Source organism: Hakea prostrata, chromosome 7 (assembly GCF_041222555.1).
Source record: "Hakea prostrata isolate BN-2017 chromosome 7, UWA_Hpros_2, whole genome shotgun sequence".
NCBI lineage: Eukaryota > Viridiplantae > Streptophyta > Magnoliopsida > Proteales > Proteaceae > Hakea > Hakea prostrata.
Genome location: NC_142606.1, coordinates 26,752,280 through 26,778,222, shown reverse-complemented (window position 1 = coordinate 26,778,222; position 25,943 = coordinate 26,752,280). Strand labels below are relative to the sequence as shown.

The window sequence follows — 25,943 nt, the reverse complement described above, 5'->3', positions numbered from 1 at the left end:
AATAACACACAAGCACAGCTCATAAAGAATTTGTTAAGCCTTAAAACATATTCCTACTCCATCCCATCTAAGTTTTTGTTAAACCCATATCTAACCTAAACCCTCCACATTTAGATCCCCAGCTTGATTTAACAATATTATTTATCCCACCTAGAATCTGATTACTTTTCTGGTTCAAAGAAGATTATCCTGGGGAAACCCTTAATTTTAGGGAATCACCAACGAAACCCTAACCCTAAAATTGGGTTTTACATCAACTTGTTTATGCTCTAGCTGCCTCCTAGAGTAATCTAAACACATCTGATAAACTTGCTGAGGTCCCTAGAGAGGTGCAGCCCTTGTTAAACGAATCTAGGCAATTGTTTCCCGAGGGACCACCTGACGAGTTACTGCCTATGTGTGATGTCCAGCATGCGACTGACTTAGTCCCACACTCATTGCCAAACTTACCATGCTAAAGTTGAAGTGACAAGTAGATGTAGCATCAAAAGGATTTATTAGGAAGAGTCTTAGCCCTTGTGCAGTGCCTACCCTACTCTTCCCACTCAAGGAGGACACTTGGCTTATGCGTGTAGACAGCCGAGCCATCAAGAAGATCACCATTAAATATAGGTTTTCCATACCTAAGCTAGAAGACATGATAGATATGGTGGCTGGTTCATTGATCTTTTCTAAAATTGATCTCAATAGTAGGTAACACCAGATTAGGCTTAGACTTATTAAATCAATGGGAACGGCCTTCAAAACGAAGGATGGCCTCTGTGAATGGTTAGTTGTGCCTTTTGGCTTAACCAACACACCTGGCACTTTTGTGAGGTAATGAATCAAGCGCTACAACCATTCAATGGCAGGTTTTTGGTGGTTTACTTTGATGACATCCTCATCTACAGTATAAACCCTTCGTCCCACTTAGATTACTTGCATCAAATTTTTCTTGTGCTTCAACGAGAAAAGTTTAATGTCAATCTCAAGAAATACAATTCATGAGTAATCATGTCATTTTCTTAGAATATATTTGTGTCGGCACAAGGAGTATCTCTTGATCTTGAGAAAGTTAGAGCCATTTTTTACTGGCCCCGAAACAACTAACATCCATGAGGTGCAAAGCTTCCATGGTTTAACCACCTTCCAGAGGAAGTTCATCTACCAGTTTAATACTATTATGTCTCCTACCATGGATTGCATGAAAAAGGAGTTTCAGTGGAAAGATACTGGAAAAGCCTTTAAAGATATAAAAAGGTTGGTGACGGAGGCTCCAACCCTACACCTTCCAGATTTCTCCAAGGTCGTAAAAGTCAATTGTGATGCGTCTAGCATTAGAATAGGTGGTGTCCAAAGTCAAGAAGGACATCCTATAGCTTACTTTAGTGAGAAGCTTAAAAAAGCTATAGCTTACTTTAGTGAGAAGCTTAAAAAAGCTAGGCAATGCTATTCCATATATGACAAAGAATTCTACACAGTTATCTAGGCCTTGCGCTATTGGCACCATTATCTCTTAGCGTAAAAATCCATGTTATTCTCAGAATCACCAAGCCTTGAAATACATGTGTGCCCAAAAAAGCTAAATTAGAGGCATGCCAAGTGGGTTGAATTTCTGCAAGGATACACCTTTGTACACTGCCTTGCATATGCCACATGCCTCATGGCAAGACTTAGTATGGGATTTGAGCTTGGCATTCATAGGACTTTAAGAGGACATAACTTTGTATTTGTGTTAGTAGATTGCTTCTCAAAGATGGCCCACTTGATTCCTTGTTCCAAGACCTACAATAAGTCAATCTTTACTAAGCTCTTATTTCATAAGGTTGTCAAGTCCATGGATTACCTCGGACCATAGTATCCAATAGAGATGCTAAGTTTACCAGTCACTTTTGGCAGACTCTATGGAGGATTATGGGTGTACCAAACTCCGTTTCTCTTCTGCATTACACCCCAAAACAGACGAACAGACTAAGGTTATAAATAGGAGCGTAGGAATCTGTTACATTGCCTTTTAGGAAAGTACCTTACCAATTGGGACCGTGCCCTCACCCAAGCCAAGTATGCCTATAACAGTTCCAACACACGAACCACTAGTGATGTAAACCAAGTCTAGAGTTAGGGGTATTCTAGTAATTTCCTCAAACCTAGGGTTTACCTAGGAAATTCCAGCAAATATAGAAGGTTTTTAGGGTTTCTAACAGCAACCTGAGCCTGCTGATTATGAATGTCAGATGTGAATTCGATTGGATTTCAAAATTCTAGGGCAAACTAGGGTTTCAGTTAGGTAGGGAGATGGGCTAGGCTTGCTGTCCAGCAGTTCAGACTTGAGAATACTACTGATCTGCAATTCAGAAGCTGTTTCAGAGGAGGAGGGGCTGAGGCATAGGTGTTTAGGGTTTCTCTGAAATTTCTCAAAATTATACAAATTTACTTGAAGAAGATGAAGTGCAGGAATTTGTAAATCCAGAAAATTGGGCTGTTTTGGGGGAACTAATGTCAGGACTGCAACCTCGTACTAAGGGTGACCAAAAGGGATGGGAAAGAGGGCTTAATGGGGCTGGGGTGTAGGTTCTGCAAGTGGAGGTCTTCTATGGAGGCTGCAAGTGAGCAGAAGGGGGAGGGGAGCTTGCGGGGGTCAGGGGAGATGCGGGATGGGGCTGGGGAATCGTGGGGGATAGGGGAAGGCCTTATGATAGTCATGGGGGTTGCGGAATGTGCTGTGAAGGCACAGCAGAAAGGGGGGTTAGTGTTTCTGTGGTGTGCAAGAAAGGGGAGGGGTGGGAGACGCTGCGGGCAAGAGAGGGAGGGCTAGAAATGGGGTGGGGTGCTTCTCTTACTCACTTGAAGGCTAGTGATGGCTTAAGGGCTGTTGATGAAGACTTGAAACTGCTGGAATGCTGAAGAAGATGAAGAACTAGAACAATTTCACTAAAACAAGACCTACCCACACAGGAGACCCAGATCCTCAAACAATCAATTCATTAATTCATCCAAGCTGAAAATAACAGTACATGAAGAGGCTATTTATAGCCTAAAAGAAAGACTCCGACTTAAACTGGGTTCTCCTTACTGATAGTATATATTCAACTTGACTCCTATGCAAACATTTAAAAGAGGAATCAAATTACTACAAGATTACAACCCTTAGATTGGAATCTCTATAACACTCTTTTATCTTTTTAAGCACATGCTAATTAGATAACTTAAAACTAAAGCAACCAACTTTAAATTAAATTGGACTCTTAAGCAAAACCAAACCTGACTCAACAAATATTCTGGACAATCCTAAAATTAATTTCAGGAATAAATTAAGGGCTAAAATGCCAAAATGTCCCTTTAGAGAAGTTCGGCCAACTTAGGGTGGCTTCTTGGAGACATCCTGGGGGGCCCACTTGAGCTTTTGACTAGGGGTCCTTGTGTTAACATCATCTAGTCTATCAACTTTTAAGGTTTCTTAAGGCTACCAGCCCACAGCTCCCATAGACCTTATTCTTGTTTTGTCCAACTCAAAGACTTCCCCATCAGCCAAGTCTTTTGCATAGCACAAATTTGATTTATATACAAGTGTAAGATAGCGGGTACCACTAAGTAATGATCAATATAAGTCCAAAGCTGATGTGCATCAACGACTGCAGGAGTTCCAAGGAGACATGGGATGGTTAGGATCAGACTACAGCACCTTACTAAAGGGAAAGCGATCAAACTACATGCTTGTAGTGCAGGCCCATTCAAGGTTCTGAAGAGAATAAGAGCTAATTTTGATGTCCTTGATCTGCCAGCTAAAATGGGAATCAGTAAAATTTTCAATGTGGAGGCACTCCTACTACAACATCTTTCTACCCAAATGACCTTGATAGCCTTCCTTCATTCTCGACAACCATGTTGCTCAAACCCCTTGACTCCCCCACCACATTAGTGCGTGATGCCGAAGCCTCACAAAAGAGTTTAAGCAATTGATAAGATCCTTGATGAGAGAGTTACAACTACACAAGAGGGAAGTTACAAAGAGTTTTAGTCAAGTGATGCGATCACCCAAAGACAAACATTATTTGGATCACCATGGAGGAGCTACGGCCACTTGACCCAGACATGGTTGAGCACACCAAAGCCTTATTCACCAGAGGTGAATTCTTCCAAGTCGGGGAGAGTTGACGAGGACATCAATCTTAAGCAATAGTTTCAAGTCTACTAGCGATGCTGGTGTAGGGATTAGCCCATAGCAGCACCCATGTGGGTTGACCATGAGCTCTACGGCTACCAAATTGTCAAAGCCCAATAGTTCAACAAGGAGCATTAGCCATAGCCAGCTTCTTCTTTTTTCGTGGGCTGATCTGATGAACATGCAAACTTAAACAATCATATAATAGCAAAGCAAAGATCAATTTCAGCCCTAAACTAATAAACATGACTAAACAACAATCAAATAGGGACAACATGGCATTCGAAACCTAATTCGAGTGCAAGATTTTCAAGAATCCATAAAAAAAATTGTTGTCAGTCCTATTCAAGATCCTACTTCGAACATAAAAATACAGCATATAATAACGTAAAAAACCCTGCAGTTAATGCAAGTATACCTACTGCAGAAAAAGAAATACTTAGATAGGGAATAACTAATGTAAGATAACAACAACAATAAGCCTTGGCCCAATTAAATGGGGTCGGCTACATGGATTCTTGCTTTCCAATCAGTTCTATACTTTTGTTTGAGACCATGCTAGATACAAGGCCTAAGCTATGCATATCCTTTCTCACCACTTCTCTTAAGGTTATCTTAGGTCTACCCCTAACTCTTCTAGTTCCTACCATCTGGATTAAATCACTTCTCCGTACAAGGGCATTTAATGTAAGATAACAAAGGAAATAATAACCTGCTGGTTCTTTCTCTTATTTACTAACTTCCTATAGTAGTTGCCTAACCTTAAAGACTGGTAACAAGCCCTTGTGGGTCCCCTAGTTTCTAGGATTCCCCTGCATCACTTCTATTCAAGTGTATCATATAAAACAGGCCAATGGTTTATGTTACCATTAAGTTGTTTTAGGAAAGGCTTCATTAAATAGGTAAGTCCCCCACCTAAAGTCAGAGTTTGTCTCCTGGTTCAGTTAGAAGTATGTGTGGCAGTAAGATTTTGTATAGGACAAATATCATAATGCCCTCATCATGATGTAGCCACAATTGAATAAGGACCAGCAACCGAGATCTAGGCAAGATGCAGTTGTAGGTTAGGAAAGGCTAGGGTAGTTTTAGTTGGGGCTTGTGGCCGTCTTTGAGATGCGGGCATGTGGCTATAATGGGATTGCTTGCTAAAGTAATGGGTGTGAAAGCTTAACAGAAATTCCCTTTATTCTCATACAGGGTAGTTAGGTTTATTTTCTATAACAAATAGGTTAAGGATTCAAGGGGTCTCAAACAGGTAAAAATGGACTGACAGGTAAATTCTTGAGATGGCTTTTGGGCTGTAAGATTCTCTGTTTAGGATGAAACTTGGACTAAGCCTAAGCAGGAGGAGTATCTAGGAGATGCTCCCCAAGTTTGCCTAATTCGATGCTTAAAGTTTAATATCTTGAAGTTCTTGAATTTATGGTTTTGAATCAAGAAAATCAATAACTAGGATTTTGAATGGGAAGAATAGGGTGCAATTTGGATCGAAGGTTATTGAGAGTGGAGGGAATAAGTGGCTGTAGTGATCTCTGATGGAGATGTAAGGTTTTTTGATTACCAAGAAAAAAAGAGATCAAATGGGATCATATGGGGTAGAGAGTCAATTATTAGAAACTAAAGGCGAAAAAGAAGGAGAATGGAGGGATGGCTGGGTGCCAGTGGCCTCGATGGGGAAGCCTTGTTTTGAACTGTTTGAGAGGCTGCAATGGCTTGCACTGGCTGAATCTCCAACCAGGGTTGAAAGGATAACAACCTTATGATGAACACATTGGAAGTTCCTTACCAAGGCTGAGACATTAGTCGGTCAACTATTTTCTCATCTCAATCCATGTTGTGGGGAGAAGACCCTCATAATATAGGTCATCCACAACAATCCTCAACAAATCCCTTGAGCACCTACCAGTTTGGTTCAAGCAGTCTGAGTTTTCTATCTTTAAAATAAATCAGACCAATTACAGTAGTATCTATGGCAGCTCTCCAATCATAAAATACTTGTGGGCCCAGAGAGCCATTGCACCCTTTAAGTTCAAGTTTGAATTTGCAGGTATTTCCTTGTCGGTCTAATCATTACCTCAGTTAAGAAATAGCTTTCATGTGCTCCACAAAGCTGAGTGGAGTTGTGTTATGATGAGTCCTTTCCCTATGGAGCCTCTCGTCTTCATATATCTCATAGAGATAGATGGTTTATAAACCTAGATTCTCTGAAATGGCCTTCTTTGTTTCTCTACATTGTTGAGAAACACAATGTTGGTAGAACGGCTTTTATGACCAGCATGAGCCCTTTATTTATAATGAAGTGGAAATAACATTATTACATAAATACCCTTACGTTGGTGACAAGAAATAGAAAAACATACAAACTAAAACTCCTAATAGAACTCAACCAACACTCCCCCTCGAGTTGACGCATAGATGTTATTCATGCCCAACTTGGTTAGAATAGGAAGGAAATCTCCTTCCTTCAAACCCTTAATGAAAATATATGTCACTTGATTTTCAGGTCTCACAAAAGGCATATAGATTACCCCTTGTTCCACTTTCCTTCGACAAAAAATCTATCAATTTCAATGTGCTTAGTTCGATTATGTTGCACAAGATTATTAGCAATATTAATGGCAGCCTTGTTGTCACATTACAACATCATGGGATTTGGAACTTGAATTCCAATATTTTCTAGCCGGCCTTTCAACCATAGTAGTTCACAAACTCCACAAACCATAGCTCTATATTCAGCTTTTGTACTGAATAAAGCTACTACATTCTATTCCATACTCCTCAAAGTGACCAGATTACCCCCAACAAAGGTAGAGTAACCTAAAATTGACTTCCTGTCAGGAGACCCAGCCCAGTCAACATCAGTGTAAGCTTCTACCTTTAAACTATCAATGGGTGTGACAAGCATGCATTTATCATTATTTATTTGATTTAATTCCCCATACTTATTTAATTAAAAGAGAGCTAATTGAGTATTTTGTGTATTTTTCAGGAATAAAGGGATTTTGGTTATTAGAAATAATGTGCAACAAAGTTGGCAAATATATTAGATATTGGTGGATTTTAAATCATGGCATTCAATCTTGCTGCCCAAGAAATCATGAAAAGTGAGATCTTAGCCAAATTGGAAATAGGCGGAGGTCTAAGGAACAAAATTGGTAATAAATCTGAAAATCGGGTAAACAGACCCACCTTCAGTATTTTGGGCTTATCTCTCTCGTATGAGCTCGGATTGCTGTGATTCAAGATGCTATGGAACGATATCGAAAATATCTACAACTTTCTAGTTTTGAGTTTTTCCAAAATTCAAACGAATAAAGGTCTAATTGACGGGTAAAGAGAGGGGATTCATTGTGTGCAGGATACATAAAAGAGAAGCCAGCCACAGAGAAGAGAAGAAGACGGCGAACGCAGATCTGGGCTCTCATCTCTCTCTCTCTATGTTTCATCTTTATTTGTCTTATGAACTTTGTGATAATGAGTAGCTAGTTCCTTTTCGTTGGGATGTAGATGAACCATGCTTATTTCATTAATTTGATTGTTTTATATCTCCTAGTCGATTGAGTTTGAGTCTTGCCAAAGACGTTCTATAGCTCAGCGAACTAAGCGTGCCAAGCTTCGGCAAAGGACGATATTCTTGCAAAGATAGGGCATATCTAGGAATACCATCCTTAATTTGCTTTGAAGTATAGAGTTATATCGGCTGGTGAAAAGCATTAGGGATTCGAAATCCCAAAGATCTCCATGTATTCATAGTTAAAGTTTTTGCATTAATTAATATATTTAATTTAAATTTAGTTTTGTTGATTTCAATCTTAGTAACTTATTTAGTTCCCCATAGTTCGACCCCGTACTTTTTGCTTGCTAGATTAGTATAGGATTTTATTTTTGATTGGTTAGCGACACGATCAGGGTGACAAAAGTATTCATTTTTCAGGAGTTCCCTTCAAATACTGCAATATTCTGATTACAACCTTCATATGAGTTGAATATGGATCACGCATGGCATAAGCAATGACTAGCATAGTATGGGACAAGTAAACATAGAAAAAAATTCGATAGAAACTCAAGTTTCAACTAGCTGAAAATGGGAAACCTAGGTGGGAAACTGGGAAATTTCGAGGGAACTTAGGACTTTTTTGTGCAAGTTTCGACATGAAGTTTCGACAGGGTTTTAGGGAGTATTTTAGGGTGAGACTCGGCATTTAAGCTAATTAGAGTATAAAGAACACATTGGCTATATTTTGCTAAAAAAATCAATGTAGATATGTCATTTAATGTACATAAAATCAATGTAGAGTTGTCTGAGAAGTATACTATAAACTTAACTACTTAAGTACATAACATTCAATATATAATTTCTAACTTCAAAACATCAAATAAAAGTAACTGACAATAAAAGGAAAGTACAACTCAATGTCAAGAGGAGTGCCTCGGTGAATCCATCATATAAGTCGAGTAGTATTATGCCTATAACATCCCCTCCTCTAACCAATGAACATAGACATCCCATGATATTTTATGCCTATGGTCATCAAGGTAATCGACAACTATACCTTTATAAGTCTGGTCATCAACATGCCTAAGATAACCAATATGAGGGAATACACAATTTGGATGGGAAGTCCTGATGGAAGGGGTATTTGGGGAAACATGAAAGGAACAAAAAAATCTAAAATTATGGGAAAGCTACAAAACATGCAGGAAAAAGTCCTAGGTTTCCACGAAATTTCCCAGGTTTCCATAAATTTTCCAAGTTTCCATAAAATTTCCGATGTTTCCCACAAAATTGGGGATTTTTTTTCTCATGAACCAGCTAGTCTAGCTGGGTTGAACCAAGTTTTGACAGGTTTCAAGGTTTCGACAGGTTTCGATAAGATTTCGACAGTTTCGATCGAAACTTGGGATTTTTTTCGGTCCCCTAGTTTTTCGAAGTTCCCAAAATGGAAAATTTCGCAAGTTTCGATGGAATTTTGTTCTATGCAAGTAAATAAGCTTTCCTACCAACCTTTGATACCTTCCTTTATCCACTGGTTTTCCCTCTTTCTCCTTAAGTTTAGCTCCAGCCTCAATAGGGGTATCACATTCCCACTTTTGATAATAAATCTACAACATATTTCCTCTGGGATAGGTATATCCCTTCTTTGATTCGAGCCACCTCAATTACTAGGAAACTAGGAAATATGGTAACTTCCCTAGGTCCTTAATCTCAAACTCTTTGCTAAGAGAGTCCTGCAACCATTGTGTTTCATCACCATCATTTCCTGTGATGACAATATCGTCCACATAAATAATAAGATGTGTGATATTGGCACCTGACTTCTTAACAAACTATGTATGATCAACATTGCTCCGTTTGTAGCCAATAGAGATTACTACCTCCTGGAGGCGTCCAAACCAGCATCTAGGAGGTTGTTTCAACCCATAAATTGATCTCTTCTCAACCAACAAACTTTCCCAGCAATCTTGTCATCAGAGAAACCATGTGGGATCTCTATATAGACTTCCTCTTCCAACTCTCCATGTAAGAAGGCATTCTTTACATCTAGTTGGTGCAGGTTCAAGTCTTTGTTCATAGCCACAGATAACAAAACTCTAACAGTGTTCAATTTTGCAACTAGGGCAAAAGTCTCTTGATTATCAATCACATAGGACTGGGCAACCCCTTTACAACTAGTCTAGCCTTCAACCTGTTGACTGATCCATCCATATTTTGTTTAACCACAAACCACCATTTACAGCCCACGGATTTTTTTCTTGGAGGAAGTGTAACCAGCTCCTAAGTATCATTTTTCTTCATTTTCTGCATTTCCTCTACTATAGCTGCCTTCCATCTCTTATTAGCAAAGGTTTCCTGGCAACTTTTAGGAACAAAAACACAAGATAGAGAGGATATAAAAGTAGAGTAAAAGTAAGATGAAGAATCATAAGAAACATATTTAGCCATAGAATGTTGAGTACAAGATCTAACTCTTTTTCTAACAGCAATAGGAAGATCAGAAGAAGGTACCTCAGGAAGAACAACAGAATCTGATTCTAAAGCAAGTGACTGAAGTGGTAACGTGTCACCTTCATTCATCTGCTTTGGCCGATTGTAATTCTTTCTTTGATAAGTCTGCATCTTATTTTGGTCAATATAATTTTGAAAGACCTCAATGGTGTGCCTCACAAAAGTGGTCTCCTCCTGACCAAGTTCTTCAAATGGTTCAGAAAATGGTCAGAAAATGATGGGAGAGAACTAGAGTCCTCTGGTATACTGGCCAAAGTCTCCCCCCGGTCAAACTCTTCTTGAGCTCCTAAGTTATATTGTGGTGGTGTGTAGGAGTCTTTGAGTGGCAGGAAGATCTAAAGTTGGAAAGAACACCTCTCCTCTAGGACTCTCCCCCTTGAGAGGTGTGTGTAGTAAGGATAAGACTCATAAAAAAGGACATCCATAGACAATGGCTTTCCTCAAAGAAGGATGATAACATTTGTACCCCTTCTGAGTAGCAGCATACCCCAGAAATATACAGCGTAGGCCGCGGGGAGCCAGCTTACTCTAGTGGGCTATGATTCTGACATAACACACAACCAAAAACCTTTGGGGGAATAACAAAGGAAAAGTCTCTTTGGAGAATCTCATTAGGACACTTAAAACCAAGTATCCTACTGAACATCCTATTCATAAGGTAAGAGGCAGTGAGTATCACATCACTCCAATATTTGTCAGGGACATTCATAGCAATCATAATAGAACAAGTTATCTCTAATAGATGTTGGTTCTTCCTTTAGGCAACCCCATTTTAGGCATCCGTATCGACAAAACTAGTATAGTGTATTACTCTACACAACTAGTCTGATGTATTATGTCAGAGTTAAAGAGATATCTCTAAAATTCACCATCAACATACTCTGTGCCATTATCACTGCAAAGGATCTTCACAATGGCATTGAACTTAGTTTTAAGCATATTATGAAAATCACAAAAACAACGGAGAACCTCATTTTTTTTGCTTTAAAAGATAAATCTATGTAGGACGAGTGACAATCAATAAAAGTAATAAAGTATTTATGGCCAATAACAAGACACGCCGCCGGGGCCCCATACATCAGTATGAATTAGCACAAAAGGAGTAGATTTTCTATTATGAAGAGAAGGTAAATAAGAAGAACTAGTCTGCTTTACAAAAATGTAGGTTACACAAAAAAAAAAAAAATTCATCCTTATTACAAGAGAAAACTAAATCAAGAAATACTTTATTAAGAGTTCCTAGAGGAGGGTGACCTAGCCTACAATGTCACTAGGAAAATCTGACATTACCGAATGGATCTAATGAGATGATACAACCAGAGGCGAAGTAGATCCTCCAATCAGCTCCAGCAGATAAAGTCCATTGTCTAGTTTACCACATCCAATTTCTTTCCCATTACCAGATCCTAGAAGACACAGTAAGAAGGAAAAAATGTCCACCTTACAATTCTACTTATGTGTAAGACTACTAATAAATAGCAAGTTAACAGACAAAGAAGGAACATGTAAAACTTTAGATAAAGAAAGTGATGGAGAATGTTAAATGGTCCCGTTTCCAACAATGAAAAAATAAGAGCCATCAACAATTCAAATTTTACCTTTCCCAGAAGTCGGAGAATAATGTAAGAAAAAAGAAGATGATCATGTCATATGATCTGTGGCTCCTGTATTAATGATCTAAGGAGTAGAAACTGAAAAAATATGGAAGCCTATAAAAGTTTTACCTGAAGTAGCAAGGTAAGAATTTGTATGGGTAGTGGAGGAAGCAGTAGTAGAAGACTACAAAATACGTTGTAGAGTAGCTAACTCCTCCTATGAAAAACCAATGTCTATAGAGGATGTTAGGGGGAACAGGCTCAGAAAGATTAACCTTCGATATTCCCCTTCATTGTGCCCTTATCTGCTCAAATCAACAGGCTTCCCATGAAGCCTCTAATAGTTGACCTCTTGGTATGATATGGTTTGTGACAGTGCTCACACTTGACAATCTCCTTAGTTGAATCAAATTTGGTGCTAACAGACTATAGGGTAGATTTCTCCACACTAGGAGCATGAAGCATAGCTAATCGACGGGCTTTCTCACACTAAACAAGGGCATAAGACTGTACAAGTGTAGGAAAGGGATAACGACTCAATATTTGAAACCTGATCTAATTCATACTCCACATTTAAACCAACCAAAATATCATATACCTGAATCTTATCAATGTGCTTCTTATAAGTAGCCACATCATTCGGATTAGTGGGTTGATAATCTCTATAATGATCCAAATCCTATCAAAGATATTGTAACTCAACATAATATTGGGCCACAATCAGTTCTTTTTGGGTAGTCTCATGAAGTTTCTTTCGTAGCTCATAAACCTGTGCATCATTCCCTAACTCTCCATATGTTTCTGTAGTAGCCTTCCAGATATAGGTTGTAGTATCCAGTAATATGTATCCACAGACAATACTTGTATGAATGGAATTCAAAAGGAATGACATGATAAGGGAGAGTCATTCGAGATCCATTTATCCTGAGAAACACATATGGTGGTAGGTTTGGTAGGGGTGCCTATAATGTGTCTTACAAGTCCTCTTCCGGCAATAGTCAGGTATGCAGATCAAGACCAAATCAAATAATTGGTTCCATCAAATCTTACTAAAAGATGGGCAAAAGTGGGGTAATGTTAGAAACCAGTGAGAGCAGTACTATTAGTGGTTGCCATGTCAAAAAAATTGTTTGCAGTTCTTCAGTCGCCACCCTTTCAAAACAACTGAAACGTCACAGAATGGAAGAGCCGGACCACCCAAACAAAAGGGTTCATAGGCTAAGAAATAACCCTCTCTTTTTTTCTCCCCCTTTTTTGGGTAAAATGCAAATAACAGAAGTTGATGGGTTGATGGGTTATTACATGTTAAAAGAGGGGTCTATAAGATAAAAACTGAAACCTTCATATATAGACTATATGGTTCAATGGTGCATCATCCTTGGGATTAAGTAAAGTGGTGGAGAAAGGCAATGGCGGTCGATGCAGCTCTCGAAAGGTGATGGAGCTCAAGAAGAGGAGAAGAGTGAAAGAGAGAAGAAGGTGGAAGTAGGTTCGATGCCCTAGTCTTTTTTCCTCTTCCTTTTTTTTTTCTTAGGTCGATGGCGTAAGCAAGGTTGGAGGTGAAAGAGAAAAGGTGGAAGATTGAGAGTAGGGTCGATGGCCCTAGTCCTTTTTCCTCTTCTTCTTTTTTCCCTCTTTAGTCAACGACGATAGCAAGGTTGGGCAAAGGTTTCTGCAATAGGTGTGGGACAGTTTGGGTAGTCCTCAAGGTATCGGCAATGATTACTGGAACAGTTGCAGGTCTGGGCAATGCCTTCTGGAGCAGTTGCAAGGGTTCGGCAATGCCTTCTGGAACAATTGTAGGTCTGGGAGATGGAGCAGTTGCAGCGATGATGGAGGTAGGTCTTTCAGTGAGATTTTCGCTTCCTTTTTCTTTTTCTTCTCTTCCAAATCGAACTCAAGCTCTGATGCCATGTTGAGAAACACAATATTGGTAGAATGGTTGATCAGTGTGATCCCAAGCCCTTCATTATAATGAAGTGAAAAGAACATTATTACATAAATACCCTTACTTGGGTAACAAGAAATAGAAAAACATACGAACTAAAACTCCTTACAGGCTTGAACTCCTAGTAGAACTCAATCAACAAACACCAATGTGGGCATTCCTACCTGCAGCTTCCTTGTTCTTAGCATGTGACTGGCATGTGAGTTTATCAAATTCCTAGTTGGTTTCAATAACCTGATGGGCTAAGAATTGGATTAGTCCTTTCCTTTATGATGGAGTTCTCTTTTTTTCTTTTTCTTTTTCTTTTTTCTTTTTTCTTTTTTCTTTTTTTTTTTTTTTTTTTAGTCTTTTATATAAGGTCATGATGGGACACTGTTATTGAAACACAAATTTGATTATAAAAAAATGATGATTGCAAGCTCAGCCACACCCTTCCTTTCTCTGGTGTTTAAAGTCCAAAAAAACCTGCTTCGTTTAAAGTCTAGAAATTGAGCTACTAGTGTTTCGAGCATAGAAGAAAATTCGACCGAAATGTCTACATTTTTCAAAAACAAAATGAAATTCCAATAATTTCTGAGAAGTGTCAAATATCAACTGCCGAAATTTCGGAGATTTCGACTGAAATTTCGACCATTTCCAACTTGTTTTCCTTAGTTTTTGTTGATTTCTATCTCATTTTCACCTAATTTCCACAACTCCTTTGCCTCCAAACATCTCTTTTGCTCATTTTTTGCCTCCAAACGCCTCCTAAGCCACAACAGCTACAAAGGAAACTCTAGCAATAATAGAATGTGAAGCATGAACCATACCCAACAATTTCAAACTTCCCCTTTTTTATTTTTGTTTTGTTCATGCCTTAAATGATCTTGTATTGTCTTGAAATTAATATATGTTTAGCCTAGGACTATGATCTATGATTATGTTTTGTTAAACTCATCTTTTTATTATTTGCTACCATTTTTTTTTCTGATTTTAATAATTATTTTCTAAAATTATGTATTTTTATTTTATGCATACATGATATATAGGCTTCAACTTAATATATGTGAGACACCATCACTTGATTCAGTCAGTAATTTTATTTTGTTGACTTGTTGTATATGTAACCATTTTACCAAACAATTCATATATGCTGATGATTTTATGTCTGTATGCAATACAATTTGCACTTGTCAGACCCAGTCATTTGTTAGTATACTTGAAATGATAAATTTTCAATGCTTTTTTTTTGGCAAAATACTAGTTCCATTGTGTTTATTATGCTTGAAATAGGTAGCATGCAAGAATCCAAATCATTTTGAGTCCATATAAGGCCCGAAATTAAAGTTCCAATTTCCAGAAGAAGAAAAAAGTGTCCAGTTTCGACTGAAATTTCGACCAAAAAATTGAGATTTTGGCCTTTTGCAAGGTCAAAAATTCCTGTTTCGGTCAAACTTTCTTCCTTGGTTTCAAGTACAAGTAGAGATCCAACTACAGCAAGGATATAAAACTGGAATTCTCCCAAATTCAACCCACAGCACCCATGTATCATAACCTACCTTCAATCCACCTTGCCACCAAAACCATAATAAGCCATAAGTTTCAGGTTCAAACAAACTGCTGTTTGAAAGTCAGCAATTACCTTCCAAAAGAACATACAGGGTTTAATGAAGAGATATTCAGCTCAGTCCAATGATCCATTGGATCATCATCCCCCTTAGACCATATTACACCCATACCCTCCAAACAAAACCATTCAAATCTGGTTGCAAATGCACAGCACGCACATGCCATAACCTACCTTCAAGGCTTCAAACCCTCACTTATTAAGGAAACCCTAGTTGAGTTAATTCCTAAACCCTAATTGAGTTTCCTAGTTTGAGTCAAACTCTTTCTTTCTCGATGTAAGGCTATAAACTTCATCGTAAAATTAGACTGGATTGACTAAAGATCAAGACTCTAGTGGGAAAACAAGTCATGGCTTTCTTGGGAGGGCCATGGCAGATTGTCAAATCTTTCTTACTTCAGATCCAGCAACTATCTTCAAGATCCAGCAGTTTCTTCCATCAACAGCAGCTCAGATAAGTTCAAGACCCACAAAAATGCGAACCCGATTTTAGGGTTAGTGTTTCTTGGATGAATTTCCTTAAATTTAGAGTTAGGCCAAAATCTTTAACCAAACCAGCAGATAACCTATGGGAAAAAGTTATGAAAAGATTTGAAAGATCTTAGGGTTTTAACAATCACCCATGGGGATACTTAGATCATTATGACAGGGTAAGAATTATTTTAGATTAATATGGGATGAAAAGAATCAATCTAAAATTGACATGGAAAGCTCAATTAACTAAGACCTATATGGGTTGGGATAATTTTAGAAAGGGTAAAATTAGGGTTTTATCAAAACCCAAAGTGGGATGGTTTACTTGGTAATATGGTATCCAAAATTACTCAAGGTAAGATGGGATGAGAAAAGGAAGCCAGCGGTTGGGTCTAGGAAGGGTTTAGGAATGTCTGTAAAAGACAACGGCTGTTATACGGATCTTAAAGGATATCCTTAGACCTGTAAACAGATTGGGACTCAGCTTGGATACACCACTATCCGAATCCAATAAGTAAAACCGCTATCCTAATCCAATATAATATGTGGCGGAAATTTACTGAAGGTATCCAAATTCGAATCCAAAACTTCATCGGATATCCAATAATGATCCCATCTAATAAATTATTCAATTATTTATTGTTGAAATGTCATTTTTTTAAATTTATGATTTCCAATTTTCCAATTAGCAATTACCGGTTTCCGAATCTGATGATCAGCCCTTTTTAGAGGAAAATTTGTTTAATACTTTAACCGGATATATTTTTATCAGGATTATATGATCCGATAAGCAACTATCAGAATCCAAATTCCGTTTGGACATTTTCCAGTAAGAATCATTCTGGATTTGAACACCCTCAAACGAATAATAATGCAAATTCAGAGGAAGATTTAAACTATCCAGTTACAGGTCTAGATATTGTTAGGGTTTTGAAAATTCTTGGGCAAACTTTCCAATCTTTCTTTCTTTTCTTTTTTCTTCTTTCTTTCCTTACTCTCTTCTTTCTGTTTCTGGCTGCCGCAAGCCAGAAAAGAGGGAGAGAGGGCCGAGAGGGAATCGAGGGAGAAAGGGGGTGCCACAAGGTAGAACAGAGGTAGGGGAGGGGTTCTAAAGTGCTGGCAGTGTTGGGGGAGAGGGAACTTGGGTTGTGATTGAAGAGGGTGGGACTTCCTTTCTAGCACGAGAGGGAGGAAAAGGAGGGCTGCAATGGAGGTTGGCGGGGGAAGGGGTTGGGAGTACTGGTACTTACTTGGTATGCTGCTGTAGATGAAGAAGGTAGCTGGTATGCTGAAGAATGGTTGCTGCAATTGAATTAAAACATCAAGAATCCACCGCGGCCCTCCCAAGAGAACAACGACCTATTTCCCACAAGTATTCTTCATTCAATGCAGACTAGAATTTACAATGATTGAATGGCTTACTTATAGCCTTACATCAAGAAAGAAAGAATCTAACTCTAACAAAGAGACTCAATGATGTAACCAGCCCTAGACAGCCCCCAAAGAAGGCACAAGCCCATCGGAGAGCAAGAGGCCACCCAAGGAGAGCCGAATCTGCCCAGGGGTAGAATGGTCATTTTCCTACCCCAGGATCAATCCATAATTAGTTGACCAAGTTCAATTTTATTTTAGAAAACTAATGCTGGTTTTATTTCTATTTTGGAGTCCCAGTAGTTGAGTAAATGTGGTATTTGATTGTTATTGTGAGCTGTCAAGTTATTAAGAGTAGCGTGTTTTGACTTGGTCAAAATTGTTAGCCGACTCCTAGTTTGCTGAAGTCTTTGGTTATTTAAGGGTCAAGTTTACTTAACTGAGTCTAGTTTGGTTTGAGAGGCTATAAATAGCCTAGTCCTTCATGTAATTTTTCAGTTCTGATGAATGAATTGAATTGAGTTGAAGAATAGACATGATATAGTCGTAGGATCCCCCTTGAGTACCCTGCGGTTAAGACTGCTCTTGTTTTTCACTTTGGAGATTCCATCATCTTGTTCAGGCTTCCACCTGCAACTCTAACAAGATCCCCACTAACCAGTAAGTTAGTAATCATCCCACCGTTCCCCTGCATCTCCAGCCATTCCCCACCCAAACACTAACCCTGTAGCTTATCCCTCTCTCTCCCCCTTGCCAGCAATACCTTATCCTACCCCCTTTAGGAAACCCTCAACCCCAGCCCCTTTCAGCCCCTTTTCAGTCCCTCTAGGATTGCATAAACCTAATGAACCCATCCCTACCCTTAATTCTGCAAACTTCTGAAAAACCTGCAATTCATCTTCTTCCATTCAGAATTTTCCGGACATCTGAATTCTATTGAGTTCTATCAATTAGATCCTATTCTAATTGAAGGAACCACAATAGAAGACAGTCTGATCTGCAAAACCAGCAAGCTTAACCCTGTTCCACCCTGGCTGAAACACCCCCACAAACCCTAGTTGGGTGTTGGTGCCATTCCTGAAGCTTTTGAATATCTAACCGTAAGTCTTGGGTTACATTAGTGGTATCAGAGCTACATGAACCAGCAGTAGGCAGCACCATGGATGACTCAATTTGTTGCCCCGAAGACTTCTATCGCAGTCCCTCCCTCAATGTCATCTGCAATATCCTATCAGCAGAGCAAGAAGAAGAAAAAGACTAGAGGAGGAGTTGCCCCTTCTACACTAGAATCCAATCAAGTGAACACAAGGCATCGGTAATGGTTGATAGTGGTAGTAGCTCCAATATGATGTCTAAAGAATTTGTAAAGAGGGCTGATTTTAAAAGTGAGAGGCATCCCCAACCCCATAGAGTCTCCCTAGTAGACAACGAAGAATTAGAAGTCATTCATAGGTGTCTTGTTCCCATCAATCACCATTCTTACTCAGAGGAGATATGGTGTGATATAGTACCCATGGGATTGTCTGACATTATTCTAGGGAGAGCCTAGTTGTATGATAACGAATTAACCATCACGAGGGGGGTAAACAAGTGTAAACTCAGGCACAAAGATCAGAAATTGTACTCTTGTCCTTGAACCTACCCACAAAGATCAGGAAGAAGCAAGCCCTCAAAGCAACTCAAAAGGACTCCAATACCAAAACACAGCACTTGGTGGATCCTGAATATGAAGGACCTAGTTAAGATATCAACCAGGACACCACCACCAACTCCAAGGCCAAAGCTCCACAATCAGATGATGAACCCTCGTCACCAATCCAACAGTTTACAACAAAGAAGGTGACAGAAGAGCCTGACAAGGTCGTAGCAACTAAAGGAGGAGTTGAGGCACCCACTCCTCCAGGGGTTCATTACAATATAAGACAAACATTGAGGGCTTGGGGCCCAGTCCAGGGTGCCGACCAGGGGGTGAACCCTTGTTCACACCACCCAGCCCCCTTCCCTTCCATCCCACACCCATCGCAGCCCTTCCCTCTCTTGTGCAACCTAGGAAACCCCATCCCCTCCCATAGCAGCCCCCTAATTCCCTTTCCCCACCCATGCCAGCCCCTTATATCCCTCCCTACCCCCTGTGACACACCCAGACCCCTCCACCACCTCCCTTCTACCTTGTGGTACCCCCTTCCCCTTCTTCCCCTCTCGGCTCCCTCTCTCTCTATTTCTGACTTGCGGCAATCAAAAAACAGAAAAGAAAAAAGAGGAGCAAATTTCTATCACTCCCTTACACTTAAACTCTATTTGCTAAAACTCTACTACTCAAACTTTTGCATCTAATGCCCCCCCCCCCACAAACCAAACTCTCACCTCTCCTTCACCCTAGATATTTTTAAATGCCCAATTACCCCTCTATTTTTCTAACCCACTTGATTTCTCTGTTTCAAGTTGAGCCGCTCCACATGACATGGTTCAAACTTGTTACTTGAACCACCAAACTATCCTATGTGTTCTTAAAGACTAAAATCCAACCCTACCGTCCACTTTCCTATTCTGAAAGATATGACATTTTCCTCAAAGCATCGTTTGTTTGCTAGATAAAAGGGGTGGGAAAAATAAACATGTGGGACCTACATGTAGTGGGGTGGGGAAGTAGGAAAAGAAAGAAAATGATTTTGAGGAAAAAGTGCACAGGTGGGTCCCACATTTATCATATCCCTCACTTTCCAACAAAGTCCCACTAATTTAGTGGAACTTTAAAAGGGGGTGGCGTGGAAAAAGAAAGGTGTCACCGTACTGAACCAAACAAACCATATTTTGGAATTCTATGAAAAAGTTTACTTTTTTCCACCCCTTTTTTCCCACCCCACTCCAAATTTTGTCAAACAAACAATGCCCAATTGATTTTGTTATACTTTTTTTTTTTTTTTTGCAGATATGTTTCTAATCTCCTTGTAGTTTTTTTTTTTTTTTTTTTTTTTTGGTGGGGGGGGGGGGGCTCCCTCAATTTGTTTGTAATGTGTTGTTTAACCGATCTCTCCCTCAATTTGATTTTATTATTCAAACATGGAAGAAATGCTTCAAAACCTTTTTCATTAGACTTCCATATAAACACTGCCATCCCTTCTTTGTTTTTCTTTTTTTTCTCAGTCAATGGGTTCTGAGATGTCATCACGTCGAATCATCAAAGAAGAACAAGAGGACATGACTTGTGTTTATTGATAAATTAATAACAGAACTACAGAAAATGGGAAAAAAAACATTTTGAAAACTCAAAATTCAAATAACCAGAGCAACACCAGCAGAACCTATCAAAATAGCCAAAGCAAGACCAATTTCATGCTCTACATAAGACCTTGATCGGTTGCTCATAGGAAATTCTACTCTCTGGCGATAAATCTACTGACATGGGTTTAACAGATTCCCTTTTTTTTTTTTTTTGGTGGGGGGGGGGGGGGGGGGGGCAATGCACAATTTCCTTGGCAAAATTGCTGGAGTATCTGATCAAACCTGGATTGGAACCCCCCCCCCCCAAAAAAAAAGGGCCCAAAAACCAGACCCAAAGAAGCCTCTTAAAGCTGGCCAAATACTGCATGGGTATTTTGGTCATTTTCCCTGCCCTTTTAGGGCTGAATATGGGTCTAGTTTTACTCCCCTCAATTCCAGGGTCAGGGATCTAATTTTATATTTTTATTTTGAGTAGTCAATCTTGAGATATTCAAGAGTTTCAGTTTAAGTAGTTCATCAGTTTGTTGTGATAAGGCTCATTATCTTAAGGGACTTTAACTCTTAGAGTTGTTTTATTCTGAAATTAGTTAACTAGGTCCTTATTTAGTAAGTCTTTGTTTCTCAAAGTCCAAGTTTTGAGATAATTGGATCCCTATTAGTCAGGGAATCCTTAGTTGAGTCAGTTTGGGTTTTAAAAGCTATAAATAAGCCTAGTCGATGGATGTAATTTTCAGTTTTTGATTGATGAATAAGATCATGATTTGAGAATAGACTTGAGAGAAATCATGGGATCCCTAGATGGTTGACCTGCAGTTGGGTCTGTGACAGTGTTTCTGAGATTTAGTCTTCTTCTTCTCCTTCAAACAGCAGTAGCAGCATTAATTCAACTCATTCACAGCAGTGCTCATGCAATTCACAGCAGCCACAAGTAAGTTGAAGCCCCACTGCCCATCGCATCCTTTCCCCTCACCTTCTCCCCCATTCGCATGACACCGTGCCCCTCCCTTGTTCTGCACATAGCAGAATATTCCCCTTTCCCATTCAGTCCCCTGTTTGACCAAATTACCAAATACTGAGAAACAGAAATTTCAGAATTTCTGCAACATCAAACCCTTCTGAAGCCTGAGCCTAATTCAGACCTTGCCCATGCTCCAGAAACATTAGGAATAAGTTCAGAGTCTGCAGAAACCTCAAGGAGCTTGACCTAACCCTAGCCAAACCCTTTTTCAAACCCTAATTTGGGTTCTATTTGAAATTTCAGACCTGAAATAACCAATCACAGCAGGGTTTTAGAGCCTTAACATGCCCTAAACCACCTAGTTCAGCCTTCCTAATTGCTGGAAATCCTGAGCAAGAATCAAGGGAAGTTACCAACTACCCCTAGCCCTAGATTCGGGGTTTCATCAGCATCTATACCATAGAAAAAAATTATTATTTAAAAAATAAAAATAAAAGAGAGAGAGAGAGAGAGAGAGAGAGAGAGAGAAACTAATTGGAGCATCTACTGGTGTAGCCAAAGTAGCAGAAACAGTTGCACTACCCGGAAGATGAGACGTGGTTGGGGGAATAGCAACCAAGGCAATCATAGGTGACAAAAGAGGAATACTTGAAGGCATATCAAGAAAAAAATTAATAAATTGAATTGAAAATAATGAGATCAAACGACACCTGAATGGCAAAAGATTAGGCAATGAGAAGATTAGAAGAGTTCTGTAAATGGTTGGATTGATTTCAATTTCTTTTTCTTTTCTTTTTTTTTTTTGGGGGGGAGTTGATCCCGGCCTTTGACGATGGTTCAAGTAATAACTTTGAACCAAATAATTTTGAGACGATTCAATTCAAAAGAGAAAAACCAAATGGGTTGAAAAATAGAGAGTTAACCTAGGTATTTAAAAATATCAAGGGAGAAGGAGAGCTGACAGTTAGTTTTTTGGAGGGAACCAGATGCGAAGGTTTGAGTAGGGGAGTTTAGTAAATAGAATCTAATTATAAGGGAGTGATAGAAATTTTCTCGAAAAAGAAAGAAAAGAAAGAATTGCTCAAGATCTTCAATACTCACCCAAGATCCATTCCCCAAAACCCAAAAACTCTCTTTAGCAATTATTTAATCCAAGAATTATCCCCACAATCTTCCCTAAACCTTACCAAATTATTCCATTCCTCTTTCTATCACTCCTAGGATATCTTTTTTCTTTCAATATCATCCCATGGGAATTTAGTAAAACCCTAAATTTTCCCTAGCAACCCATATATACCTTTACATCAGTATTACTTGTTACCTGAGATCAACCCATTAGAATTTTGTTGATTGTTGCTAGAAGATTCTCAGCTAACCCTAAACTCTAGGGCATTATTTCAAGAAACCCTAACCCTAGAGTTGGGTAACATCAGAGCCCCAACCCCTATATCACACTTTGGGGGGGGGGGGGGGGGGTAAGTCCAAACTGGTACTGGATATGCATCGAACGTGCTCTTCAAACTTAAGCGAACAACTTAGGAAGGATCTGCTCACAAGCAGAAAAATTATGGCTTAGCAAAATGCTATTAGATATTCTGGTTCATAGACTGACAGGTGCCATAATCACAAACTAATTATCAGGAAAAACAACTCCAGCAATATATATACAATATGCCAATTCCAACTTAAGAACTGAAAAACTAAACCACTTTCAGAACTAACCGAGAAGATTACATTCAAGAGCCAATGCTCAACAGAATCGGACTTAAGAGTTGAAGCATCCTTTTAGCTAATGATACCCAGGAGATGAACAAAAGAAGCCAGCACTACAAACAGACGCCAAGAAGTCTCTATAACAAACACTAAGAGATCTCTTGACCACAATAGCCTTTCATACGACACATAAAAGCAAATCTCTCCTATAATTAGTTCTTTGACAAAATAACCCCACCCAGGAAAATCCCATACACACAAAAATCAAAATTTTGAAGTTTAAGTTCTTAAGTTCCAAAACTAATTCAATTCAAAAAGAAGAAAGCAAACTGAGTTTACACTGTCAGAGTCCTAAAAGTTTACATCCATCATTAACCAAGCTAAAGATGGGATGTGGGGGGGAGGGGGGGAAATCAATGTAAGAGCAAGTATGACTCAGATGTATATCACACAAATGCTTCCTAAAGTCTTCTTCAGATATTGCACTTTCATCAGGGAGAGGTGAATATAAACAAGTTGTAAAGGCGGCTATTAGGTGGTCTTGGCATCGAAGCACCTTGACAACGAGTGCTAACTTGGTCAGCTAAGCTAGCTCTTCGGCCACCTTGGTCACTTCATTGGTGTTGTTATACATCCACACTCCCACCAACCCCTTGGTTCACCTAGATGCTGAGACAACCTTAAAAACAAATTAAAATGCATCCCAACCTAAGCATGTTCTTGAGCCTTGAAAGCCTATGTGAGACTTAAGACATGTTTATAGTACAAAACAGCTAGTGAAAATGGTTCCATACTATTTGGTAGCACGACGCAAACATTAAGCAAGACCAACTCTGAAGGCAGAAGGTATTAATAGCTAAATATAACCAAAAAGAAAAATAAACAGAAACATAGTCCCAGAAAATGCTTGAAATAAATTAAATGAAATTACTAGTAAATTTAACCATATAGCATTATATCCTCAGAAGCCCCTTAGCCTTAGTTGAAACAACTACCAGTTTAAGTACAGAAACGGAAAAATATTGTTGCTTGAATTATATCAAGAAGACTTTTGAGTTAGTGAGGTTCCTACAAGAGCAACAGAAAAGAAAAAATTTACCAGCCAAAATTTGTTCTTTCAAGTTTCAACAACATCAGGAAATAGTAATGCCTATGTAAACTGTCCTATAGGAATCCAAGAAAACAGATCTCATCCACCATTTCCTAAATCCTACCACCCAAATCAAATTGATAGCTCTTAAGCCACAGACGTGAAAAAAAAGGAAACAACAAATTCAGAAAACCTGATTGTCTGGATCTATAAGACACGTAACATGACTGAGAAAAATTCATCTGACTACAAACTATCCGAGAAGCCTCTGCATCAGGCCACAAGTATATGTACAGTACTAACAGACCGAATTTGAGGCCTATTATGGAATCCACATTGTACATCTACCTGATAGTGACAAATTTGTTTGTACCATGTTTTGCCCAGTGAGTCCTCAAATCAATGGGATTAGAAAGGTTAAAACCTTCAGAAGAAAGCTTTTCCAATACCTTCTTAAAAGCTCCCTGGCTCATTTTCCGCCCGGCTATCCGTGCACCACGCCTTTTTGTACTCATTGGTAAGGGATACATAGATACATTAGTTGTACAGCAGGCTGACTGCCACCCACCGCATCCCCATCGGTAACATTGTTGAGGAACTCCGGTGCATGAGCAAACTGGGATTGGGATACCTGAAATATCCATATCAACCCCATTTATTACTAATTCAGTGTTCTTCCCCGTCTTCACTCTTGGCCTTGGGGTAGAAGAATTAAATTCATCCTTGGGCACACTGGAGACTTTTTTACTCTTCTTTGGTTTTGGACATTTTTGGGTGTTCTGGGTACGGCCTCCTTCCCCTTTCTTCAAAGATCCCTCTTTCTTACCAGCTACCTCTCCCGAATGAGCCAACCTTTCATCCTTCGGTGCCTCAGGTGGCTGTAGCATTTGAATAGGATAAGCTCCAGACGCCTCAGATATAAGAGCAAAGTTGGGGTTCCCAGGTAATGGATGCAAGTACTTTTCTCTCTGGTTCATCCAACCATCGTCTCTCACAAAATCCATGGACACTGGTGTTTCTGGAACCCCACAGTCTCTGTGATGGAAAGCCCCATTAACATTAACCATGAAAGGAGACTCACGCCCAGAAATAATAGATTTAGTATCTCTGTCTGCTACGGTTGGCTTTAGCTGTAGTCCAAGATGCCCTTTAATTGAGGAGGGTTCATAATAACCCCAATTCCGAAGAATGTTCAAACCGCTATTGTCGTCCATTATAACTATATATAATATGTTAGTCGTTCTATTTCAGTTCACCCATCTACCACATTGCTTGTCAGCAGAACCTGAAAAATTCACGAAAGCCACAAAACCAGAAGAAAATAAATAAATCCCACCATATAAATAAAATGTTAAGAACGCACAAATTAAAATCGGAACAAATGAGGAGAACTAAAGCATCTAAAATACTTAAAGACCAAAGCATCAGCGAAACAATGAACCATACCAAAACCTAAGAAATCGTTAAGATGTTAAAAACACAAGCTTAAATGCCATCGGAGACTCCTCAATAAAAAAGCATTCCAGTCATCACAAAAAGCAATCATTTTCAGGGTTTCAAACTTAGATATCTCCAAGCAAGAACTCATCTTGAGATTAAAATTCAAAATAAAAATTTCCAATTTCAGATAAGAAAATGAAATAAAATAGAATATCAAGATTTCTAACAACATCTTCTGATTCTAGACAAGGCCATAGAGACAGAGATGAGTCTTACTTGCAGGTTGAAAAATAGCTACCTTAGGGTTCTTCCGGTTTTCTGATGGAGAGAGAGCCGAAATGGGCAAAAATCTGCGAATATATCTTGCCTTAATTCAAC

The 25,943-nt window shown here is 39.1% G+C and overlaps 1 protein-coding gene across 3 annotated transcripts; it reads right to left on the bottom strand.

Moving 5' to 3' along the window:
* LOC149010832 (protein BASIC PENTACYSTEINE1-like) lies at positions 1-25,943 on the bottom strand. Of its 3 annotated transcripts, XM_089163932.1 has the most exons (3): positions 25,864-25,943; positions 24,575-25,410; positions 1-4,313 (listed from the first exon to the last, which is right to left on the bottom strand). In XM_089163932.1, the coding sequence occupies exons 2-3, from the start codon at positions 25,337-25,339 to the stop codon at positions 4,263-4,265; spliced, it is 816 nt and encodes a 271-aa protein (XP_089020058.1). In that variant the 5' UTR covers positions 25,340-25,410; positions 25,864-25,943; the 3' UTR covers positions 1-4,262. The 3 variants fall into 3 exon arrangements, with proteins under 3 accessions (XP_089020058.1, XP_089020056.1, XP_089020057.1); XM_089163930.1 differs by lacking the exon at positions 1-4,313 and having other exon boundaries at positions 22,801-25,410; XM_089163931.1 differs by lacking the exon at positions 1-4,313 and having other exon boundaries at positions 22,801-25,410; positions 25,842-25,937.

Bases quoted from the DNA above. Each gene is read 5' to 3' on its own strand.
- LOC149010832 (XM_089163930.1), bottom strand. From the start codon at position 25,339: ATGGACGACAATAGCGGTTTGAACATTCTTCGGAATTGGGGTTATTAT.